Source organism: Grampus griseus, assembly GCF_964374135.1.
Source record: "Grampus griseus genome assembly, chromosome: 6".
Taxonomy (NCBI): Eukaryota; Metazoa; Chordata; class Mammalia; order Artiodactyla; family Delphinidae; genus Grampus; species Grampus griseus.
Genome location: NC_139000.1, coordinates 8,338,446 through 8,362,770, shown reverse-complemented (window position 1 = coordinate 8,362,770; position 24,325 = coordinate 8,338,446). Strand labels below are relative to the sequence as shown.

The 24,325-nt window shown below is 44.8% G+C and overlaps 1 protein-coding gene across 2 annotated transcripts in view; it reads left to right on the top strand.

Moving 5' to 3' along the window:
* Nucleotides 1-4,426: 4,426 nt before the first annotated feature.
* The window catches only part of GARNL3 (GTPase activating Rap/RanGAP domain like 3), a 153,095-nt gene continuing 133,196 nt past the window's right edge, over nt 4,427-24,325 (top strand). For both annotated transcript variants that reach the window (XM_082656442.1, XM_082656441.1), the window contains exon 1: nt 4,427-4,651. In XM_082656442.1, the coding sequence (XP_082512568.1) occupies nt 4,560-4,651 (92 nt within the window). In that variant the 5' untranslated portion in view covers nt 4,427-4,559. The remainder of the gene's footprint in view (nt 4,652-24,325) is intronic.

Here is a 24,325-nt window from a genome sequence, read left to right as displayed (position 1 = left end):
CTCCCGGAAACATTCCTAGCTTGGATTCTCATAGAACTGGTAAGAACCTTGAACTTACCAGAAGAGTCCTGCAGATGAGGCTGTAAGGCACTTGGCTCTCTCCCAGCAGGGGCTCTGGGCCAAGCATGTGAGTTAAGTGCTGATTGCCTTTCCAGTGTTGGTTTGTCCCTCAAGCTGCAGGTGAGGAGGCCTGCAAGCCAGGGACAGAGGGGGACAGGCACAAAATCCCAAAGGGGAAAGTCCCCGGGTAGATTCTGGCCCTGGAAGGTAGCATTTCTGGGTCTTGCTCTTTGACCAGCCATGGTGCACAAATGTCTGTGAAAACATTGAAGGTGACGTGTCTTGCATGCATATGTTGTATCATTTTTTGTTAAGCAGAGAGATCGTGGCAGCCCAGGATGAAAGGTTTAGAATGCTATCTACAAACTGGAGTAGGTAGCAGGTATCCTCAGGATGCCGCCCACACGCTCACTCCCCTCTCCCCGGGAGTAATTCTCACCCCTCTCAGTCCAACACATTCTGTAACTCAAGGTCAGCTAAGTGCATTCTGACAACTGAAACTTCGTGGAGGATAGATTTGGTGGAAAGCGGTAGAAATATTGTTCTGAGCGTGCCCAGTGGGACAGTGTGGCCTCCCTTCCCTCCCTGGAGAAGCCTGCCCGTTCATCACCCTGTCCCCTGTGGACCCTAAAGAGAAGACACTTGAAGGGGTTCTGCTTATGAAAGAACCCACTCTCTCTTGCCAACTGAGTTTATAAAGTGTTTTTTCTTCTTACCAATATGGCCAGTATTTCTTTCATCGTCTTCCTCCCACCTCCCAAGCCCAGGAAGTGTATCTTTTAGGATGCCACTGTACAGGTGGAAAAATGGTCCATGGAAACAGGAAGTCATTCGCAAGCAGGGTCTGCTTCCGTTCCACAGGCGAAGTCTAGAGCTCTGGATCCATGTTACTGTTGCTTAGAACCAGGTGAACATTGCTAAAAACACAACCTAACTTATTTTTTGTGACTTTCATGAAGCACTTTAATCAGCCCCACATTATTCTGCATGTTGGGTGACTTCATGTTTTAAAAAGAAAAAAAAAAAAAACTACAAGAGTCCCTCTGAAATAACAGATCCTCTGTGTGAAACCACCCATTCATCCATTGATTCTCATCTCTTGTGAGTGCTTCCTGTGTGCCAGGCTCCACCCAGGATAGAAATGTCTGAGAACAAGACAAACCCAAGCCCTGCCCTCATGGAGCTGACCCCTCAACGAACAAATAATCTTCACCATGCCATTTCCTCTCTCCCAGCAAGACCTTGCCTCCCTCCTAGCACAGGGTAGAAACCAGGTGCAGATTCCTCCAGAAAAGCTTCAAAGAGCTCAACAGACTGAATAGTCCAGTTGCTGTCCTAGCGACTGGTTGGCACAGAACAGACAGGCACAGAGCTACGGCTGAACACAGTGAGGACTCCGAGGTGGAGCCGGAGGGTAGGGTCAGAATGCTCACAGCATTTACTTCAGAGGTTTTTTGGTTCTAATTTCAATGTTAAAGACAAGTACAGCATGAGTGAGAGCTGCATCTCCTTGGGTGTCGAGAACTCGTCCCATGGACCACCTCGCCGCTGGTGTTGCACAAGTGTGTGTGCGCCACGGGCAGCCCCGAAACCCCTGCTCGCAGCAGCAGCGATGGATCATCTGTCGGTTCTATAACCACTCATCTGTCTCTTTCTCCATTTCTGAATGACTGTGACCATTCAATAATGAAACAATAGTGGTTAATTTATTAGTATGGTATAATCTTCAATAAATTCTGTGCCAAAATGCATGGTTTTCCACTTAGCATTCAAAATGTTGCATAGAGAGTAGTTTTCAATTTCTTATGTATTATTCAAAGTAAGTTGAAAATCAGTTTTTACATTTTAATTTGTCTCCTGTTCAATCTGTTGCACTCTCCTGGGCTGTCTTTTTTCCCGGCAGACCCCCTGCATGCAGTTGTGTAAGGACTCTCCCTAATTCTTGTGAATTGTCTCATCCACAGTAACCACTGAACATCAGCCCTCTGTGGAATTCTTTAGATTTTTGGTGAAGTATTTTGTTACCTCAGTCTTGTATCAAGTTGCTGTATTTTTCAGCTTGTTACACTGATAATTGTTTCACTAATTAAATAGTTTAGTGTAAACATTTTGTTTACTTTGAAATTAAATGTGTTTTCCAGTGAATATTGCTCAATTTATTAAAGTCACGTGCGTTTATTTAGCCAACAGTTGCTGTGCCAGACACAGACGCGAAGGAGGTGTGGGCGTTCAGCTAAGAGGTTACTAGAGCATAAATGACATACAGGAGCAGTGCCCTCGGGGAGGGACAGAGTCAGTGCTGTGGGCACTCCGGGGAGGCACCTGGGGGATTGGGGGAAGCTTTGGAGGGCAGAGGCGTTTGGAGAGTCATTGCAGAGATCGCTGAACCCATGGTGGGTGGGAGAGGCAGGAAGACAGAAGAGAAGGAGCAGGATAATTTGGGGAGACAAGCAACCCAGTCGCACTGAGTAAAGGATTTGGGGGAGCAATGGGGTCCCAGTCTGAAAAGATGCGTTGAGGGGAGTTCATGATGCTAACTAAGCAAAACCCAGAAGCCCACTCTGGCTTGCTTAAGAGAAGAGGCACCGTCTTACAAGGATTGTCCCATGGAAACCCGAGGGGAGGACGAAAGTGAAGTCTCAAGGGGCAGGAAGGAGAAATGGGAAGAAGCCCCCTACGTCTTTTCTCTCCCTTACATTCTCTCTCCAGACTGGCTTCTCTGCTGGAATGTCCGGCAGTGAAGGAGTCTAGGCCTTCTGGGAAAGCACCTTGAAGTTATTGAGGGAGTGTGCACCAGGGGGTGACATGATCCAAGATGACCATGGGGACCCCTGGCCCCGCCTGCCTCAGCTTCCCAGCTAGTGCCTTCCAAAGCTGCAGTGGCCGATTCTCCAAGCTCAGGCTCCTGCACACACACTCCGCAGCCTCTGCTCCACCACCCCGGTTCCGGGCCAGTATGGCCACACCTCCCTAGCTATGACAAGCCCCGCTGGCTGAGGGGCCCTAGCTCACCTGCTCCTCACGTCTTAGACGGTACAGTGACCCACAGCTTTACCCGGATGGGGTCGCTGCCCTCAGCCCCAGGGCAATGTTCGAGGGCTGTGAGATGGATGCATCTGACGGTGCAGGAAAGTGATGAAGTCAAGACTACAGCTCAAGCCTGCCAAGCTCCAGCCCCTCAGCCTCACTGCGATAGGCACCACAAACAGCACTTGGAGAAAGCAGTACCTCCTTTTTTTTTTTTTTTTTTAAGGAAATGGTTCTTGCCTTTATTTATTTATTTATTTTTGGCTGTGTTGGGTCTTCGTTTCTGTGCGAGGGCTTTCTCTAGTTGTGGCGAGCGGGGGCCACTCTTCATCGCGGTGCGCGGGCCTCTCACCGTCGCGGCCTCTCTTGTTGCGGAGCACAGGCTCCAGACGCGCAGGCTCAGTAGCTGTGGCTCACGGGCCCAGCCGCTCCGCGGCATGTGGGATCCTCCCGGACCAGGGCCCGAACCCGTGTCCCCTGCATTGGCAGGCGGACTCCCAATCGCTGCGCCACCAGGGAAGCCCAGTACCTCCTTTTGATGGATGGAGAGATCGGCGAGCTAACGCAGACTCTACGCTAGAATTCCTATTTAGCCTCGAGGGCCGACATCACACCCGAGAATGTAGCCAGCAGGCCAGGGCCAGGGCACCCGCGGAGGTGAGGTGAGTGGGCGGGGCCCCATGCGGAGGCGGTGCTGTGGGCGGGGACTGTCCGGGCTGGGTTGAGCAGGGCTGGGAGCTTGAGCTTGGCCGGCACTGTCGAGGCGGGGAGAGGGGGCGCTTTGGAGAGAAAAAGCAGGTCCTTGTCTATGGTTGGGGCACGGGGAAAGGCGGCCCTAAGAGGGGACGGTGCTACGTTAGAAAGGGCCGAGAGGTACTGAGATGTGGAGGGGCGACTCTCTGAGGAGCCGACCCTTGGGGTGAGGGCGGAGGCCGCGCGCGAGCGCTCAGTAGTGGGAGGGTACGTGGGTGGGGCCTGGGTCGGTGCTGAGGGCCACGGAGCGTGAGGGGAAGGGCTGTGGACTGTCCGGAGCTGAGGACGGGTGGCATTTTAGGCTTGTGGGCCTAGCAGAGGTGCTGACAGCCCACACAGGGAACCCCGCGAGGTCTGTGCGGGAGGGGCGTGGCTGGAGTGCGGGGCGGAGCTGGGGTGGGGTCTGGACCTGGCTGAGAGGCGCGGAGTGGGCTGGGCCGCAGTTCGGGGCGGGGTTGGGCGGGGTCTGGACCTGGCTGAGGAGCACAGAGTGGGCGGGACTGAGCCTTAGGGCGTGTCCAGGGCGGGGCCTAGATCCCGCCGAGAGGCACGGAGCGGCCGGACCGAAGTTCGGGGCGGAGCCAGGGCGGGGCCTAGGCCGGGCAGAGGCGCGCGGGGCGGGGTGTGGGCTGCGGCGCGCGAGCCGAGCGGCCCGCCGAGCCCCGCCGAGGCCCGAGCCCACCCGAGTGCGCCCGAGCCCGCGGCCCCCGCCCGGGGCGATGGAGCCAGAGCCCGGCGGGGCGGCCGCTGCGCTCCTGCGGCAGAAGAGGGCGGCGCTGCGGCGCAGGGGGTGCAGCTTCGAGAGCCCCAGGTACAGCGGCCCGGGAGGGGTGCGGCCGGGAGGGGCAGAAGTGGGGAGCCGGCCACGTGGGGGGTGGCCGTCTGAGGGGACCGAGGGCCGCGAGGTCGCGGCGGGGGGAGGGGTCTCGGCTGGGGTGGTGGTCTGAAGAGATCTGGCGAGGAGCCTGAGCACAGCGGCCGGGAGTCGAAGGGGGCTGGGCTGTCCGAGCGGCAGGTGCGGGAGGGGGTTGCCCCAGAGAAGCACCTGACGGGAGTCGGGAATCCAGACCCGACTGGACGGGTCCAAAGCGTCATTGAGACGCCCCCAAAGCGTCGGTCCCTTGTCAGGCCCCGAGCAAAGCCGTGGCTCTAGGCGGATTTCGGGCTGTGGAGAATTTGCCCTGCCCGCCTCTTGTAAATGCTCAAGGACAAGGTCGGGAAATAGCCCCCCTAAAGTCCAAGGGAGGTAGGTCTCCCTCACCGGGGAGTCCCTCTGAGCTGCCCCAGGACCCAGGCCAGCTCCAGCCTTCCTAGCCTGGCTCCCCAGGTAACGCACACCTGCTGCCTCATGGCCCCGCCCATCCTGCCCGGTGGCCCCCGACATGCCCGGCCCCTCCTGCCCCTCTGACCCGCCGATGCCGTTCCTCTGCCAGGGGTGCCCGTGCCCCTCCCGCCCGCTTCCTTGGCTTGGGGAACTCGCCTGATGTGTCCGGGTCCTTCTTCTCCCTGGAACCTTGCCCGGAAGACACGCCCTCCCCCGCCGCGCTCGGTGGCGCTCCCTCTGCTTGGCGAGATTCCTTCCCTCAGAGGGCATTTCCTTAACTTGGAGTGTCTTCTCCCGCTCCAACGTCGCTGAAGTGGGCCCTCCCATTTTTCAGTCCCTGGTCCCTTCTAGAATACTCCAGCAGCCCCCCAACTACACTTCCCATCTTTATTCTTCCACGTCTCAAATCCACATTCTCATTGGCCGCTGGAAGAGTCTTACTGCACTGTCCACTGTGCCCCTCCCATGCCTTACCTCCCCTCCCCCCTCCCAGGAGCTCTCCATCTCCCAGGGCCGCGATGGAGACTGGGGCAGAGGAAGGGGAGAAAGATAGGAAGTGGGACTCTGGCCCTCCCTGTGGCAGAAAAGAGGGTTCAATTGCTAGGATAAAAAACAGGACCCTTACTATGAGATGCCAGGCCCTTGTCACCTCACCTCACCCTTGGTGCTTCAGAAGTACCTGATGAAAGTATAAGCATCCTGAGGACAGGGACCATAGCTGTTCACTGCTCTGTCCTCGGAGGCTGGCTCAGGCCTGGCCCATCACAGGTATTCACTATCTCTTGAATAAATAAATGCCTGACCAGCTGGTAATTATTCCCTTATGCTGTGCTATCTCTCGTCTGTGCCTGTACTCATACCATGCTCTTTTCTCTACTTAGAATAGTCTTGTCTTTACTTTTTGGGTAACGCCGACCCCTCCTCTGGGAAGTCTTCCCTGAACCCCGGCCTGAGCTCTGTGCTGTATCAACAATCTACACATTGACTGCTAGTCCACACACCACTGTGTATAATTACCCGGATAACACCTCTTCCCCACTAGACCAGGAGCACCAGGCAAATATGGTCTCCGCCCTTCTGATGCTTACACTCTTGTTGCTGGAGCATGAAGGATGGAAAGTGCACCAAGAGATGAGGCTGAAGAGATGAGTCAAAAGCTGGATCCAGGCCTGAGGTAGAATGTTTAGAGCAGCACTGTCCAATAGAACTTTCTGTGATAACGGAGGCATTCTATAGTCCATCCTGTCTGATACTGTAACCACTAGCTGCCTGTGGGTATTGAGCTCTTGAAATATGGCTCATGCAACTAAGGAAATGAATTTTAAATTTTATTTAACTTTAAATTTAAATAGCCACATATGACTAATGTTTCCAATATTGCGCAGCACTGGTTTAGAAAATTTCTCTCTTCCTCTGAACTCTCACTTTTTACCACCTCCTCCTTTGTCTTCATGATGTTACACCTGAAAGACTAAATGACTTCTTAGCCTCCAAAGGTGTTTCCCTCTGTTTAACGCTCCATGATATTATTATATAAACCATAGAAATAATGATTACCATTTCTGTGATTATAAAAATAATTAGTTTGTTGGAAGACAATGTATTTAACCCATGCTTTATTATTGTACATGCAGTTTATTACCAGTTTCTTACTCGTACTAAAGACACATTGAATCCGTGTACATTAGTCTGTGTATGAGTCTGTAAGAGGTAATCATCTCCTTAAGATAAATTCATAGAAGTGATAGAGATTATTGGATCCCAGAAAATGAACACTTTAAAGGTTTTTGAAGCATAAGGCCAAATTGCCCACCAGAAAGTTGTGCCAGTTGATAGTTCTCCCAAGAGCATATAAACGTGCCTGTTTGTTCTCATCCTCACTGCTAGGCATTATCATTTATAAACATTTGCCAAAGTGATACCTTGTTTTAATTTGAATTTCCATGTTTAGTAGTTAGGTGAAACTTTTTTCTCACATTTATTCATAATTTGTATTTCTTCTTCAAATGAGTATATATAATGTACTTTGTCCAGTTTTCCTTTGGAATATTTATCTTTTCCTTATTGAATAGCACTTTTTATTTATTAAGGAAATTAATTTTTTTGTCAAATATGTAGCAACTTTTTTTTTCCGGCTACTTTAATTTGTTTTTAATAGATCTTTATTGGAGTATAATTGCTTCACAATACTGTGTTAGTTTCTATTGCACAACAAAGCGAATCAGCCATATGAATACACATGTCCCCATATCCCCTCCCTCTTGAGCCTCCCTCCCATCCTCCCTATCCCACCCCTCTAGGTCATCACAGAGCACCCAGCCGATCTCCCTGTGCTATGCTGCTGCTTCCCACCAGCCAACTATTTTACGTTCCGTAGTGTATATATGTCGATGCTACTCTCACTTCGCCCCAGCTTCGCCCTCCCAACCCATGTCATCAAGTCCATTCTCTATGTCTACCTCTTTATTCCTGCCCTGCAACTAGGTTCTCAGTACCATTTTTATTTTTAATTTTTTTAGATTCCATATATATGCGTTAGCATACGGTATTTGTTTTTCTCTTTCTAACTTACTTCACCATGTATGACAGACTCTAGGTCCATCCACCTTACTACAAATAACTCAATTTCGTTTCTTTTATGGCTGAGTAATATTCCATTGTATATATGTGCCACATCTTCTTTATCCATTCATCTGTCGATGGACACTTAGGTTGCTTCCATGTCCTGGCTATTGTAAATAGTGCTGCAATGAACACTGTGGTACATGACTCTTTTTGAATTATGGTTTTCTCAGGGAATATGCCCAATAGTGGAACTGCTGAGTCATATGGTAGTTCTGTTTGTAGTTTTTTAAGGAACCTCCATACTGTTTTCCATAGTGGTTGTATCAATTTACATTCCCACCAACAGTGCAGGAGGGTTCCCTTTTCACCACACCCTTTCCAGCATTTATTGTTTCTAGATTCTTTGATAATAGCCATTCTGACTGGCCTGAGGTGATACCTCACTGTAGTTTTGATTTGCATTTCTCTAATAATTAGTGATGTTGAGCATCTTTTCATGTGCCTCTTGACCATCTGTATGTCTTCCTTGGTGAAATGTCTATATAGGTCTTCCACCCATTTTTTTTTTCTTCTACCCATTTTTTAACTGGATTGTTTGTTTTTCTGATATTGAGCTCCATGAGCTGTTTGTATATTTGGAGATTAATCCTTTGTCTGTTGTTTCTTTGGCAAATATTTTCTTCCATTTTGAGGGTTGTCTTTTTGTCTTGTTTATGGTTTCCTCTGCTGTGCAAAAGCTTTTAAATTTAATTAAGTCCCATTTGTTTATTTTTATTTCTGTTACTCTAGGAGGTGGGTCAAAAAAGATCTTGCTGTGGTTTATGTCAGAGAGTGGTTTTCCTATGTTTTCCTCTAAGAGTTTTATAGTGCCTGGTTTATATTTAAGTCTTTAATCCATTTGGAGTTTATTTTTGTATATGGTGTTAGGGAGTGTTCTAATTTCATTCTTTTACATGTAGCTGTCCAGTTTTCCTGGCACCACCTACTGAAGAGGCTGTCTTTTCTCCATTGTATGTTCTTGCCTCCTTTGTCGTAAATTAGGTACCCATATGTGCGTGGGTTTTTCTCTGGGCATTCTACCTTGTACCATTGATCTATATTTCTGTTTTTGTACCAGTACCATACTGTCTTGATTACTGTAACTTTGTGGTATAGTTTGAAGTCAGGGAGCCTGATTCCTCCAACTCTGTTTTTCTTTTTCAAGATTGCTTTGGCTATTCGGGGTCTTTTTTGTTTCCATATAAATTGTAAAATTTTTTGTTGTACTTCTGTGAAGAATGCCATAGATAGTTTGATAGGGATTGCATTGAATCTGTAGATTGCTTTGGGTAGTATAGTCATTTTCACAGTATTGATTCTTCCAATCCAAGAACATGGTATATTTCTCCATCTGTTTATGTCATCTTTGATTTCTTTCATCAGCGTCATATAGTTTTCTGAGTACAAGTCTTTCACCTTCTTAGGCAGGTTTATTCCTAGGTATTTTATTCTTTTTGTTGCAATGGTAAGTAGGAGTGTTTCCTTAGTTTTTCTTTCTGATTTTTTGTTGTTGGTTTATAGGAATGCCAGAGGTTTCTGTGCATTAATTTTTTATCCTCCAACCCTACCAAATTCATTGATTAGTTCTAGTAGTTTTCTGATGGCATCTTTAGGATTTTCTATGTATAGTGTCATATCATCAGTAAACAGTGACAGCTTTACTTCTTCTTTTCCAATTTGTATTCCTTTTATTTCTTTTTCTTCTCTGATTGCTGTGGCTAGGACTTCCAAAACTATGTTGAATAAGAGTGGCAAGAGTGAACATCCTTGTCTTTTTCCTGATCTTAGTGGAAGTGCTTTCAGTTTTTCACCATTGAGTATGATGCTTGTTGTGGGTTTGTCATATATGGCCTTTATTATGTTGAGGTAGGGTCCCTCTATGCCCATTTTCTGGAGAGTTTTTATCATAAATGGGTGTTGAATTTTGTCAAAAGCTTTTTCTGCATCTATTGAGATGATCATATAGTTTTTATTCCTTAATTTGTTAATGTGATGTATCACATTGATTGATTTGCATATATTGAAGAATCCTTGCATCCCTGGGATAAATCATGGTGTATGATCCTTTTAATGTGCTGTTGGATTCTGTTTGCTAGTATTTTGTTTAGGATTTTTGCATCTATGTTCATCAGAGATATTGTACTGTAGTTCTCTTTTTCTGTAACACCTTTGTCTGGTTTTGGTATCAGAGTGATGGTGGCCTCGTAGAATGTGTTCGGGAGTGTTCCTCCCTCTGCTGTATTTTGGAAGACTTTGAGAAGGATCGGTGTTAGCTCTTCTCTAAATGTTTGATAGAATTCTCCTGTGAAGCCATCTGGTCCTGGACTTTTGTTTGCTGGAAGATTTTTAATTACAGTTTCAATTTCATTACTTGTGATAGGTCTGTTTATATTTTCTAATTCTTGGTGTTTCAGTCTTGGAAAATTGTACCTTTCCAAGAATTTGTCCATTTCTTCCTGGTTGTCCATTTTACTGGCATATAGTTGTTTGTAGTAGTCTCTTAAAATCCTTTGTATTTCTTCAGTGTCAGTTGTGACTTCTCCTTTTTCATTTCTATTTTTATTGATTTGCATCCTCTCCCTTTTTTTCTTGATGAGTCTGGCTAAGGGTTTATCAATTTTGTTTATCTTCTCAAAGAACCAGCTTTTAGTTTTATTGATCTTTGCTATTGTTTTCTTCATTTCTATTTCCTTTATTTAGCTCTGACCTTTATGATTTCTTTCCTTCTGCTGACTTTGGGTTTTCTTTGTTGTTCTTTTCTAGTTGTTTTATGTGTAGGTTTAGTTTGTTTATTTGAGATTTTTCCTGTTTCTTGAGGTGAGATTGTATTGCTACAAACTACCCTCTTAGAACTGCTTTTGCTGCATCCCATAGGTTTTGGGTCGTTGTGTTTTCATTGTCATTTGTTTCTATGTATTTTTTAATTTCTTCTTTGATTTCTTCAGTGATCTCTTGGTTATTTAGTAGTGCACTGTTTAGCCTCCATGTGTTTGTGTTTTTTACAGTTTTTTTTTCCTGTAACTGATTTCCAATCTCATAGCATTGTGGTCAGAAAAGATGCTTGATACGACTTCAACTTTCTTAAATTTTCCAAGGCTTGATTTGTGACCCAAGATGTGATCTATCCTGGAGAATGTTCCATGCGCACTTGAGAAGAAAATGTATTCTGCCACTTTTGGGTGGAATGTTCTATTAATATCAATTAGATCTATCTGGTCTATTGTGTCATTTAAAGCTTGTGTTTCCTTGTTTATTTTCTGTTCGGATGATCTGTCCATTGGTGTAAGTGGGGTGTTAAAGTCCCCTACTATTATTGTGTTACTGTCGATTTCTCCTTTCATGGTTATTAGCATTTGCCTTATGTATTGAGGTACTTCTATGTTGGGTGCATAAGCATTTAATTGTTATTTCTTCTTCTTGGATGAATCCCTTGATCATTATGTAGTGTCCCTCCTTATCTCTTGTAACAGTCTTTATTTTAAGTCTATTTATCTGATACAAGTATTGCTACTCTGGCTTTCTTTTGATTTCCATTTGCATGGAATATCTTTTTCCATCCCTTCACTTTCAGTCTGTATGTGTCCCTAGGTCTGAAGTGGGTCTCTTGTAGATAGCATATATATGGGTCTTGTTTTTGTATCCATTCAGCCAGTCTGTGTCTTTTGGTTGGGGCATTTAATCCATTTACAAGGTTATTATCGATATGTATGTTCCTATTACCATTTTCTTAATTGTTTTGGGTTTGCTTTTGTGGGTCTTTTCCTTCTCTTGTGTTTCCGTCTAGAGAAGTTCCTTTAGCATTTGTTGTAGAGCTGGTTTTGTGGTGCTGAATTCTCTTAGCTTTTGCTTGTCTGAAGAGCTTTTGACTTCTCCATTGAATCTGAATGAGATCCTTGCTGGGTAGAGTAATCTTGGTTGTAGTTTCTTCTCTTTCATTACTTTAAGTATATCCTGCCACTCCCTTCTGGCCTGCAGAGTTTCTGCTGAAAAATCAGCTGATAACCTTATGGGGATTCCTTTGTATGTTATTTTTTGTTTTTCCCTTGCTCCTTTTAATATGTTTTCTTTGAATTTAATTTTTGTTAGTTTGATTAATATGTGTCTTGGTGTGTTTTTCCTAGGGTTTACCCTGTATGGGACTCTCTGTGCTTCCTGGACTTGGGTGACTATTTTCTTTCCCATGTTAGGGAAGTTTTTGACTATAATCTCTTCAAATATTTTCTCAGTCCCTTTCTTTTTCTCTTCTTCTTCTGGGACCCCTATAATTCGAATGTTGGTGCATTTAGTGCTGTCCCAGTGGTCTCTGAGATTGTCTTCAATTCTTTTCATTCTTTTTTCTTTATTCTGCTCCTCGGCAGTTATTCCCACCATTTTGTCTTCCAGCTCACTTATTGGTTCTTCTGCCTCAGTTATTCTGTTATTGATTCCTTCTAGTGTATTTTTCATTTCAGTTATTGTGTTGTTCATCTCTGTTTGTTCTTTAGTTCTTCCAGATCTTTTTAAACATTTCTTGTATTTTCTCAGTCCGTGCCTCCATTCTATTTCCGAGATTCTGGATCATCTTTACTATCATTGCTCTGAATTCTTTTTCAGGTAGACTGCCTATTTCCTCTTTATCTATTTAGTTTGTAGGTTTTTACCTTGCTCCTTCATGTGTGACATATTTTTTTGCAAGGTTTGGGTGGTGGGCAGGGCCTATGCTTAGGACCCACGGGGCTGGAAAAGGCCCTGGGGACTGTGGGGGGTGGGTCTTAGGCTCAAGGAACAGAAGGGGCCCAGTCGTGCCCCCCACCCCTCGTCTCAGAGGGCAGGGGAACCTCACCAGGCAGCCCAGCAGGCTCCTTGGGCTCAAGTGGGCGGGGCAGATGCACTCTTCTCCTCTCCTGCTCCTCCGGCCTGGGAGGGCCCCTCACACCTGCCTCTCCTGATCTCCCCAGGCTCAGGGGTGCAGATCCTGTCTGGCTTCCACTTCTCCTCTCCCCTCTGTCCCTCTGTGTCCTAACAGTTCACTTTGGGGTTCTTCCCATCTCCTTGGATGTCATAGTTTCCCACCAGCGGCCAGCAGGCACCCTAGTTGTGGGGAGACACTAACTCCATGTCTTCCCACACTGCCATCTTGACTCCACCTTCTGTAGCAAATATTTTTTGCATTTCATTATTTGACTTTTAACTTTCTTTATGGTGTTTTTTGATAGACTTTATTATCATTTTTTTAAGCTTAGTCACATCTACTGATTTATTCCTCCTGTTTGTGCTTAGTTAGAAAAGGCCCCCCTGACTTGACAAGATGAGTGTTCATCTACAGTTGCTCCTAATGTTTCTGTTGCTTTAAAAAAATTACCTCTCTAATCCATTAATCCAAATCATCTCACTTTTAAGTGAGAAATATTAAGAGCTGTCTTGTTTTGGGCTGACGTCATGGACTTTTAGGGCCAACGAAGAACAGTCACCTGTGAAACATCTTAACCATACAAGTGTGTGGGTCCCTCCTCCAGGCCTATTGTTCCAGGAAGTCCAGGGTGGTAATGGGGTGTGGGATGCAGGTGATTGTGCTGGACAGCCAGAGGAGAGAGCCTTGGCCTAATTTGTGGGCGTGTTGCCAGATTAGCCTCCCTTACTCCAAAAGTCCCCCACTACTTCTCATTTCCTATTGTGTCGAGTTTAAATGCCACTGCCTTGTTTTTAGGGCCTTTCAGAATCTGGTTTAACCATATTTACTCAATCATCTTGGTGACATCAAGGCAAAAAAGGCATTATTTCAGGATGGCAACTGTCTTTGCTGACTATCCTGTATCACAGTGGTCCCCAACCTTTTTGGCACCAGGGACCAGCTTCGTGGAAGACAGTTTTTCCACGGACTAGGGTTGGGGCAGATAGTTCAGGTGGTAACACAAGTGACAGGGAGCAGCAGATGAAGCCTTGCTCACTCGCCTGCCGCTCGCCTCCCGCTGTGTGGCCTGCTTCCTAACAGGCCAAGGACCAAAACCGGTCTGCGGCCTGGGGGTTGGGGACCAGTGCTGTATCAGCTCTGACAACTGGCAGGCAGACACAACACATAATGAACACAAAGGAGCAAGGAGGGGCCCAGGCAAGAGGCCTCCGAGCAGGTGGCAGTGAGGAGGACTAGCTGGGAAACCTGGAGGCCGAAGGGCCAGACGCTGATGCTGTGGAGCCGCTTGACCTAGATGTGTTTGTCCTCATTTTGTAGGAAGGCATATCAGGCTGTGTTGGAGAACAAAGGCTTTGGAGCGACACAGACCTGGGCTCAGGTTTCTGACTTTTCTCTTGCTGTGTGTGTGGCCTTGGACAAGTTGATTAACCCCTCTGAGCCTTGGTTAACTCATTTGTAAAATGACAGTCACACCGCTCTCACAATATTGATGTGAGCTTTAAGTGAACTGATTTGTGCAAAGTGCTAAAAACAGTGTCTGGCACAAAGCATTACTAAATCATAAGTGTTATGGACAAAAATGATTAATGTTTATGTGAAGGTTCTCAACTTTTCCCTTCCCATGCCTCATTAAAATTCTAGCTTTGCCCATTCAGTTTGTCCTCCTCCGCTGCCCTCAGAGCAAGGTCCTGCCTTGCTTTCTTGTAGTTTTTTGAGCTGTAGATTTAGGAAAAGAGGGATTGAGGCCAAGGACAATAGGTCCATAGGGCACTGGTTAGGACTGCCTTAATAAAAACCTGTAGGGGTGCAGAAACACCTACTTCGTCTGAGTGTGGCTAATAGGTTTCCCTATTGTTTCTGTTGCTCTAAGATATATTTTAAGAAATATATCTGTTATCTTTTGTGACTTTGTGATGAACCTGAGTTATTTTAAAGTACTCCTCTCTTGCTGAGCAGTGTCATTTTGGCTGCAACACTTCGTGGAGCCAGACCACATGTGAATCAAAGCATTAACGGGGTTACGTAGTAGGACTGGATTTGCAGCGTAAATCCTCAATATCAAAGAATCTCAACATTGAATGGAACTTTAGACATCTCTTAGGTCAGCCTCTCAGACAGTGGTACTTAAAGTGTGGTCCCCGGATCAGCAGCGTCAGCATTACCTGGGAACTTGTTAGAAATGCAAATTTTCAAGCCCAACCCTAAATTTACTCAATCAGAATCTCTGGGACTGGGGGCTTAGGAAACTGTGTTTGAGAACCAGTGCTCTCAAGTCTAATATAGTGGTTCTCAAACCTGACATATATGAGAATCACCAGGAGGGCTTCTTAAGACTGTTTTCTGCCCCTCCCCCACCCCCACCCCCCAGATTCTGATTTCCTAGGTCAGGGTGGGTCTATGAATTGTATTTCTAACAAGCTTACAAGTAATGCCAGTACTGCTGGCTCAGGGACATATTTTGAAAACCACTCCTCTAGGATAATACAGGAATCTTTTCTACAACAACACTTGCAGCTGGTCATCCAACTTCTGCTTATTACATCTAAGGTCAGGGAACCCACTACTGCAAGCCTTTTTGTTATTGGGCAACTCGATTATCTTTCCCTAATAGTGAAGTCAAATCTTGCCTCATTATACTTACCAGCCATCATTCATAATTCTGCTTTCATAGCCACTTGCCGTAGGCAATGCCTGTGGCTCTGATACCAGGTGAAAAGTGGTGGCTTGGATTGTGGTCAAGTGATTCCTACTCCTGGCTACTCAGTTGTAATCACCATTGAACAGTTCTCCTTCAGCTACAAGCAGGACGAGTAACACATTGCACCTTTTCTGATTAGTGCCTTACCAGTTGTTAAAATTTTTTTAAAGATTATCAAAGGCTATGAATGGCAAGCAGAGGAGAATCATCAGTTCATGCAACTGCAGAATGCTGGGGGAGACCAAGCTTTAGGAGAGGTTAGATCCAGGTGCTCAAATAATGTCATCAGTAATCTTTCTTCATTTTCTGGGTTGACCTTGTCCTCAAGGTCTTTCCTCTTGGAGGCAAAGAAAATGAATGAGTCCATGATTACTTTCTATCAATGGATAATCCCAGCAGAAAGATATTACCTCTTTCTCAAAGGTTCTAGAGCACGTCCCAGGCTTGACATTCGTTGGATCTCTTGGGTTCTCTGCTCATCTGTGAACCAGTCATTTTGGCCAGAAGGGGGTAAAACATGCTAATTGGCTGGGCCTGGGTCATGTGCCCAACCCAGAACTGAGGGGTTAGATCACTTCATAGAGACCACAAGGAAGGGATTCCCCAAAGGAAAAATCATATTACTATTACCAGAAGAAGGGGAATGGATACTGGACTGCCCCCCTGCCCAAAAACAGTGCCATTAAATTTGGGAAGCTTTCCAAATTATAGATACCCAGATGTCACCCTAGAATCACAGAATGGGATTTCTGCATTTTTTAGTACTCATTGTAAAAGACTACCTTAGTTGAGTGGTTAAATTATGCTTACTATGTTTAGCCACAGGGAGGGAAGAGCCCTACATAGACAAGATTTTGAATTACAAATGGAAAACATATTTTCCACTTTCCCAGATATTGCTTCCTACATAGCGGCTTCCTTATTAGTAATGCATATAACCCACGCCTTGTGAGAACAAATTTGATGCCAAGACAAATGCTTTCGTGTTCCTAAAGATGGCTTTCCAGGCCAAGACAGAATCAGAAAAGAACAGTTATCCATTATGCATTTGGTTGCCTTCTTTTCTTCTTCCTTATGTTTCTCCTGACTCTTAGATTCTTAGATTTTTTTTTCTTTTTCTTTTTTTTTCAGGAGGCTTTTTTTCCCCCATGCTTGTAAACAAGCATTTTAATGTGAGCTGTTTTCACAGCCTTTGTCCCTCTATATTATGTCATTATTCTTTTTTTGTGTGTCAGGCCCTTAAGTATTTAATCACAAATAGATCTGCAGCTGTCAATTTTCTTTTGGAAAAACAGCAGTCAATTCCTGAGAAAGGCTATTGGGAGCTGTCTTGTATCGGGCTGACATAATGGGCTCTTAGGGCCAACAGAGAAAATTAATTTTCATATTATGTCTGTTCTCCTAAGAGAAGGGAAAAAAACAACTTTTATTATTCACTAAGAGTTTGAGTTAATACAAACCAGATTCCTTTCTTGGAGGAAGACAATAGTCAAATTAGTTTTGCTTTAGAAGGTTAATATGAGAAATTATATTTGGCTGTCTGGTTTCCAGAGCTGAAGATCTGAACAGAGATGAAGTCTGACAAACCATGCTGTAGGAAAATCAGGAGATTTGGCCTGTACAGTGAGACTCACTGCTGGTTTTCCTGGGGAAAAAAATTTTAAAGCAGCACGCAAGTGTAGAGGTGTTGGAAAGTCTGAACCACACATGTGGTTGTCTCTAGAGCTACGATTTTAGAGGACAGGAGGCAAATATGAGTTAGCAATGAGGTGTGGCTGCCCAAGAAGCTGTATACAGAAGGCTGTTCACTGTAGGATTGCTTGTAAAAGTGTAAAAAGAAGTCCATCAGGAATGTGTCAATACGCTGCTAATCATCTGTTAAAAAGACTGATACCAATCTGTATTCTGACTTGGAAAGATATCTGGGATGTTCATGGATGTTTAGTGAAACGAAGTAAGTGGCTTCTTCTGGTGATAGCAAGTGTGTAGAATTACATATGGAATTTAAGATTTTCTAGGGGCCATATTTTAAAAAGTGAATAAAAAATGAAATGAATTTCAATAGTTTATTTTGTTTAACTCAATATATCCAAAATATTATCATTTTAACATGTAATCAATATTAAAAACAATTAAGATAATTTCCTTTTCTTTTCAGTACTGTCTTTGAAATCTGGTATGTATTTTACACTTCAGCATCTCGGTTCAGGGCAGCCACATTTTTTTGTAAACATTTTTATTGGAGTATAATTGCGTTACAATGTTCTGTTACTTTCTGCTCTATAACAAAGTGAATCAGCTGTACATATACATATATCCCCATATCCCCTCTCTTGCGTCTCCCTCCCACCCTCCCTATCCCACCCCTCTAGGTGGTCGCAAAGCACCGAGCTGATCTCCCTGTGTCATGCAGCTGCTTCCCACTAGCTATCTATTTTACTTTTGATAGTGTATATATGTCAATGCTACTTTCGCACTTCGTCCCAGCTTAACCTTCCCCCTCTCCATGTCCTCAAGTCCATTCCCTATGTGTGTGTCTTTATTCCTGTCCTGCCCCTAGGTTCATTAGAACCATTTTTTTTTTTTGTAGATTCCATATATATGTGTTAGCATACGGTATTTGTTTTTCTCTTTCTGACTTACTTCACTCTGTATGACAGACTCTAGGTCCATCCACCTCACTACAAATAACTCAATTTCGTTTCTTTTTATGGCTGAGTAATATTCCATTGTATATATGTGCCACATCTTCTTTATCCATTCATCTGTCGATGGACACTTAGGTTGCTTCCGTGTCCTGGCTATTGTAAACAGTGCTGCAATGAACACTGGGGTGCATGTGTCTTTTTGAATTATGGTTTTCTCAGGGTATATGCCCAGTAGTGGGATTGCTGTGTCGTATGGTAGTCCTATTTTTAGTTATTTAAGGAACCTCCATACTGTTCTCCATAGTGGCTGTATCAATTTACATTCCCACCAACAGTGCAAGAGGGTTCCCTTTTCTCCACACCCTCTCCAGCATTTATTGTTTGTAGATTTTTTGATGATGGCCATTCTGACTGGTATGAGGTGATACTCATTGTAGTTTTGATTTGCATTTCTCTAATGACTAGTGATGTTGAGCATCCTTTCATGTGTTTGTTGGCAATCTGTATATCTTCTTCGGAGAAATGTATATTTAGGTCTTCAGCCCATTTTTGGATTCAGTTGTTTGTTTTTTTGATATTGAGCTGCAAGAGCTGCCTGTATATTTGGAGATTAATCCTTTGTCAGTTGCTTCATTTGCAAATATTTTCTCCCGTTCTGAGCGTTGTCTTTTCATCTTGTTTATGGTTTCCTTTGCTGTGCAAAAGCTTTTAAGTTTCATTAGGTCCCATTTGTTTATTTTTGTTTTTATTTCCATTTCTCTAGGAGGTGGCTCAAAAAGGATCTTGCTGTGATTTATGTCATAGAGTGTTCTGCCTATGTTTTCCTCTAAGCGTTTTATAGTGTCTGGCCTTACATTTAGGTCTTTAATCCATTTTGAGTTTATTTTTGTGTATAGTGTTAGGGAGTGTTCTAATTTCATTCTTTTACATGTAGCTGTCTAGTTTTTCCCAGCACCACTTATTGAAGGGGGTGTCTTTTCTCCATTGTATATTCTTGCCTCCTTTATCAAGGATAAGGTGACCATATGTGCGTGGGTTTATCTCTGGGCTTTCTATCCTGTTCCACTGATATATATTTCTGTTTTTGTGCCAGTACCATACTGTCTGGATTACTGTAGCTTTGTAGTATAGTCTGCAGTCCGGGAGCCTGATTCCTCCAGCTCTGTTTTTCTTTCTCAAGATTGTTTTGGCTATTCTGGGTCTTTTGTGTTTCCATACAAATTGTGTGATTTTTTGTTCTAATTCTGTGAAAAATGCCATTGGTAGTTTGATAGGGATTGCATTGAATCTGTAGATTGCTTTGGGTATTATAGTCATTTTCACAATGTTGATTCTTCCAATCCAAGAACATAGTATATCTCTCCACCTGTTTTTATCATTTTTAATTTCTTTCATCAGTGTCTTATAGTTTTCTGCATACAGGTCTTTTGTCTCCTTAGGTAGGTTTATTCCTAGGTATTTTATTCTTTTTGTTGCAGTGGTAAATGGAAGTGTTTCCTTAATTTCTCTTTCAGATATTTCATCATTAGTGTATAGGAATGCAGGAGATTTCTGTGCATTAATTTTGTATCCTGCTACTCTACCAAATTCATTGATTAGCTCTAGTAGTTTTCTGGTAGCATCTTTAGGATTCTCTATGTATAGTATCATGTCATCTGCAAACAGTGACTGTTTTACTTCTTCTTTTCTGATTTGGATTGTTTATTTCTTTTTTTTCTCTGATTGCTGTGGATAAATCTTCCAAAACTGTATTGAATAAGAGTGGTGAGTGTAGGCAACCTTACCTTGTTCCTGATCTTAGAGGAAATGGTTTCAGTTTTTCACCATTGAGAACGATGTTGGCTGTGGGTTTGTCATATATGACCTTTATTATGTTGAGGTAAGTTCCCTCTATGCCTACTTTCTGGAGAGTTTTTATCATAAATGGGTGTTGAATTTTGTCAAAAGCTTTTTCTGCATCTATTGAGATGATCATATAGTTTTTATTCCTTAATTTGTTAATGTGGTGTATCACATTGATTGATTTGCATATATTAAAGAATCCTTGCATTCCTGGGATAAACTCCACTTGATCATGGTGTATGATCCTTTTAATGTGCTGTTGGATTCTGTTTGCTAGTATTTTGTTTAGGATTTTTGCGTCTATGTTCATCAGAGATATTAGTCTGTAGTTTTCTTTTTCTGTAACACCTTTGTCTGGTTTTGGTATCAGGGTGATGGTGGCCTCGTAGAATGAGTTTGGGAGTGTTCCTCCCTCTGCTATATTTTGGAAGACTTTGAGAAGGATCAGTGTTAGCTCTTCTCTAAATGTTTGATAGAATTCACCTGTGAAGCCACCTGGTCCTGGACTTTTGTTTGTTGGAAGATTTTTAATCACAGTTTCAATTTCAGTGCTTGTGATTGGTCTGTTCATATTTTCTATTTCTTCCTGGTTCAGTCTTGGAAGGTTGTGCTTTTCTAAGAATTTGTCCATTTCTTCCAGGTTGTCCATAGAGTTGCTTGTAGTAATCTCTCATGATACTTTGTATTTCAGAGCAGCCACATTTTTTTTTTTTTTTTTTGCGGTACGTTGGCCTCTCACTGTTGTGGCCTCTCCCGTTGCGGAGCACAGGCTCCGGACGCGCAGGCTCAGCGGCCATGGCTCACGGGCCTAGCCGCTCTGCGGCATGTGGGATCTTCCCGGACCGGGGCACAAACTCATGTGCCCTGCATTGGCAGGCGGACTCTCAACCACTGCGCCACCAGGGAAGCCCAAGAGCAGCCACATTTAAGTGCTCAAGAGCCACGTGTGGTTTGTGGCTGCCTTATTGGACAGTGTAGATGTGGACCCTCAGGTAGGAAATGTTTGAAAGAATGCATCCAGGTTTTTGTTTTGTTCTTTAATGTGACTATGAATCATAGTGAAATAGGGAAAGGTAAAAAAAATTGTGGGAAAAAATGTATGGGATATCAGGAGACTTTAGGAAAAGGGAATCAATAAATAAACTATTAGTGGGAAGGATGACTATGATTTGATGGACTTAGGTTAACCGTTCATATAAATCCCAAGTAAAAGTTAGACTTTGAAACTTATATGTGAAACCATTGTGTCATGGATACATGATGTAATTTAATTGCGGGGGGGGGGGAGGAATTAGTGTAAATAAACATTTTTAAAAAAAACAGAAAGAGGGAATGATTTTTTGGTGTCAGATATTGCTGCTGGGTCACCCAGTGGAGAGCCAAGAATTGACCATTGGTTTAGCATCATGTGGGTCATAGGTGGCCTTTGACAATAGCTGTCCTTTGGAACAGTAAGGATGAAAGTCGCACTGACTGGCTTTGAGAGATAATGGAAGGACAGGAACTGGGAACAGTGAAACTAGTCAGCTTTTTGCAGGGGTGGAAGGGATGTGAGCTGAAAAACCGTTTTATTTGATTTTGGTTTGGAGTGTTCTGCTTTTGTTTTATAAAGATATTTATGTCTGATGGGAATGGTCCAGTAAAGAAAAAAAAGATTTCAGTAGGGAGAGGGGGTGTTTTACTTGAAAAAGAGAAAATTCACAGAGGATATAAAAGCTGCCCTCCCACATTTGAAAGGGTGTCGTATGAAAAAGGAATCAGGCCCACTCTATGCATGGCCCAGGGCTAGACTTAAAATCACAGTGGGTACGAGGGATAATAAAACAGACTGGACTCAATACGCGAAAAGTACATTCCAGCAGTCAGTGTGCCCCAAGCTAACATGGCTACTTCAAGATGCAGTAAAATTTTTATTACTGGAGGTTAAACCATCTATAGTTTAGACTAGTATTTCTCAACTGTTCTGTGTTTTCAGTGCACTTTTGGATACAACAGTTTTAGGTGACACACCTGGAAAGGCTCAAGACAACACAAAAGCAGGTCGGGGGTAGTGATCTCACAGTCACTGCTCCAGCGTAGCAGTGACCTTAGAAATGTCCGCAATTAGTGTGTGTTCTTTTTTTTTTTTTTTGCGGTACGCGGGCCTCTCACTGTTGTGGCCTCTCCCGTTGCGGAGCACAGGCTCCGGACGCGCAGGCTTAGCGGCCATGGCTCACGGGCCCAGCCGCTCCGCGGCATGTGGGATCTTCCCAGACCGGGGCACAAACCCGTGTCCCCTGCATCGGCAGGCGGACTCTCAACCACTGCGCCACCAGGGAAGCCCCAGTGTGTGTTCTTTTGGTTGCCCTTCAGCACCTGTTTACTGATTGGAACAGAAATGCCTAGTGCTTTGAGCAAGCTCTCTTTTAAACTCACAAGGCAAAATGTCTTCCCATCAAAGTACATAGTCTCTTTTTCTTGCCCGCTGGAGGTTATACCACTGCTCCCACCAGAAAAAGATTGTGCATACTCTGCACCCTGCACGGGGTCACACGAACTGTTAAGCTCAAAACCCAATTGGACAGACATCACTATATAAGGCCTATCGGTCAGTAATCTGTTGCAGACGACAGAATCCACTTTACCTGGTAGAAACAGAATGAGATATAATAGTGATATGGAAATTAAGTGCTTACAGAATTGTTGGCAGGGCTGGAGAGCAGATTCTAGTCTGAGCTCCCAGTCACAACTCCTGCCCCCAGAACCACTGTGCTCTGCACTGATCAGGGAGGCTGCCACTGCATAACAAGAAGCTGATCTATCAAGAAGCAGCTGCAGGGCTTCCCTGGTGGTGCTGTGGTTGAGAATCCGCCTGCCAATGCGGGGGACACAGGTTCGAGCCCTGGTCCAGGGAGATCTCACATGCCACGGAGCAATGAAGCCCATGCGCCGCAGCTACTGAGCCTGCGCTCTAGAGCCCGTGCTCCGCAACAAGAGAAGCCACCGCAATGAGAAGCCCATGCGCCGCATTGAAGAGTAGCCCCCGCTCGCCACAACTAGAGGAAGCCCACGGGCAGCATTGAACAAAGCTGTCCCTGCTCCCTCAGAAAGCCAGAGAATCAAGAAGCTGCTGACTCCAGGACCACAACAGCTCTGTCATGATCTGTAAAAGCAAGCGGATGCCCTTTGTCCTCTCTCTTCATCTGCCTGGCTCCGCTCCCCACCAGTCTCTCATGAGTGCATCTGATTTAGCATGTGGACTCTAAATCATGTCCAGAACTCTAAACTGCCAAGCAGGTTAGGACATTACGTCTTAGCCTTCCAACTTCTGCAAGTTGTTCCAAAGTATCTGCCACAGACAGCATCTTTCTTCAATCACAACAAACGTAAATAAGACACACTGATCCAAAGTTGGTAGCACACACTGGTGTGCGGCTACATACCTGGCACGCCTATCTCAGAGCCGTTTTAGTGGGCGAGGAGGTAAAAATGGGAAATCAAGACTCAGATGGCAGCGTGAAGTGGATTTTCCAACAGTTAAGTGTCGGTGATTGCATAGTTTTAACACAAATGAAAGTTAGGACATAAATGCCTGTCTCGCACTTTATGACCAGAGAGACAAGTGTCTTTAGAAGAGCTGCCAGCCATGAAGTCTTTCCTAGCGTCAGTGCCATATATCAGGCCTGGGCTGATGCTCGGCAGATGGATTGCCTTTGCTCCACTTGTCACAGTCCTCACAGAGCAGCTGCCTGCCAGAGGTTGATAAAGAAATAGAGTAGGTCCCATAGCGGTCTGACTGGGGCCACCAGCGACCTCATTCAAACAGGGCCAGAACAGCCCGACAAAGTCTCTCTATTCCATATGAACACTTTCCTCATATTTTTGCGGCATTCCCGTAGTCAATTATTCATTCAAAATATATTTACTGGACTTTCCTGGTGGCGCAGTGGTTAAGAATCCGCCTGCCAATGCAGGGGACATGGGTTCGAGCCCTGGTCCGGGAAGATCCCACGTGCCGTGGAGCAACTAAGCCCGTGCACCACAACTACTGCGCCTGCGCTCTAGAGCCCGCGAGCCACAAGTACTGAGCCTGCATGCCACAACTACTGAAGCCTGCACGCCTAGAGCCCGTGCACTGCAACAAGAGAAGCCACCGCAATGAGAAACCCGCGCACCGCAACGAAGAGTAGACCCCACTCGCCGCAACTAGAGAAAGCCCACATGCAGCAACAAAGACCCAACGCAGCCAAAAATAAATAAATTTATTTATTTAAACAAACAAACAAACAAACATATTTACTGAGCCCTTCTCTGTGCTAGGCACTGGACGTAGACCGTGAACAAGGCAGATGGGGCCCCTGCTCTCATGGACCTAACATTCCAGTGGAGGGAGGGTGGGAGGCAGACAGTGTACCAGTAAACAAACACATAACTGGGAAGGCTCCAGTGGCCGTGAGTGCCACGGAGGAAGAATGTTGCAAGGTGGGGAGTGACGGCCT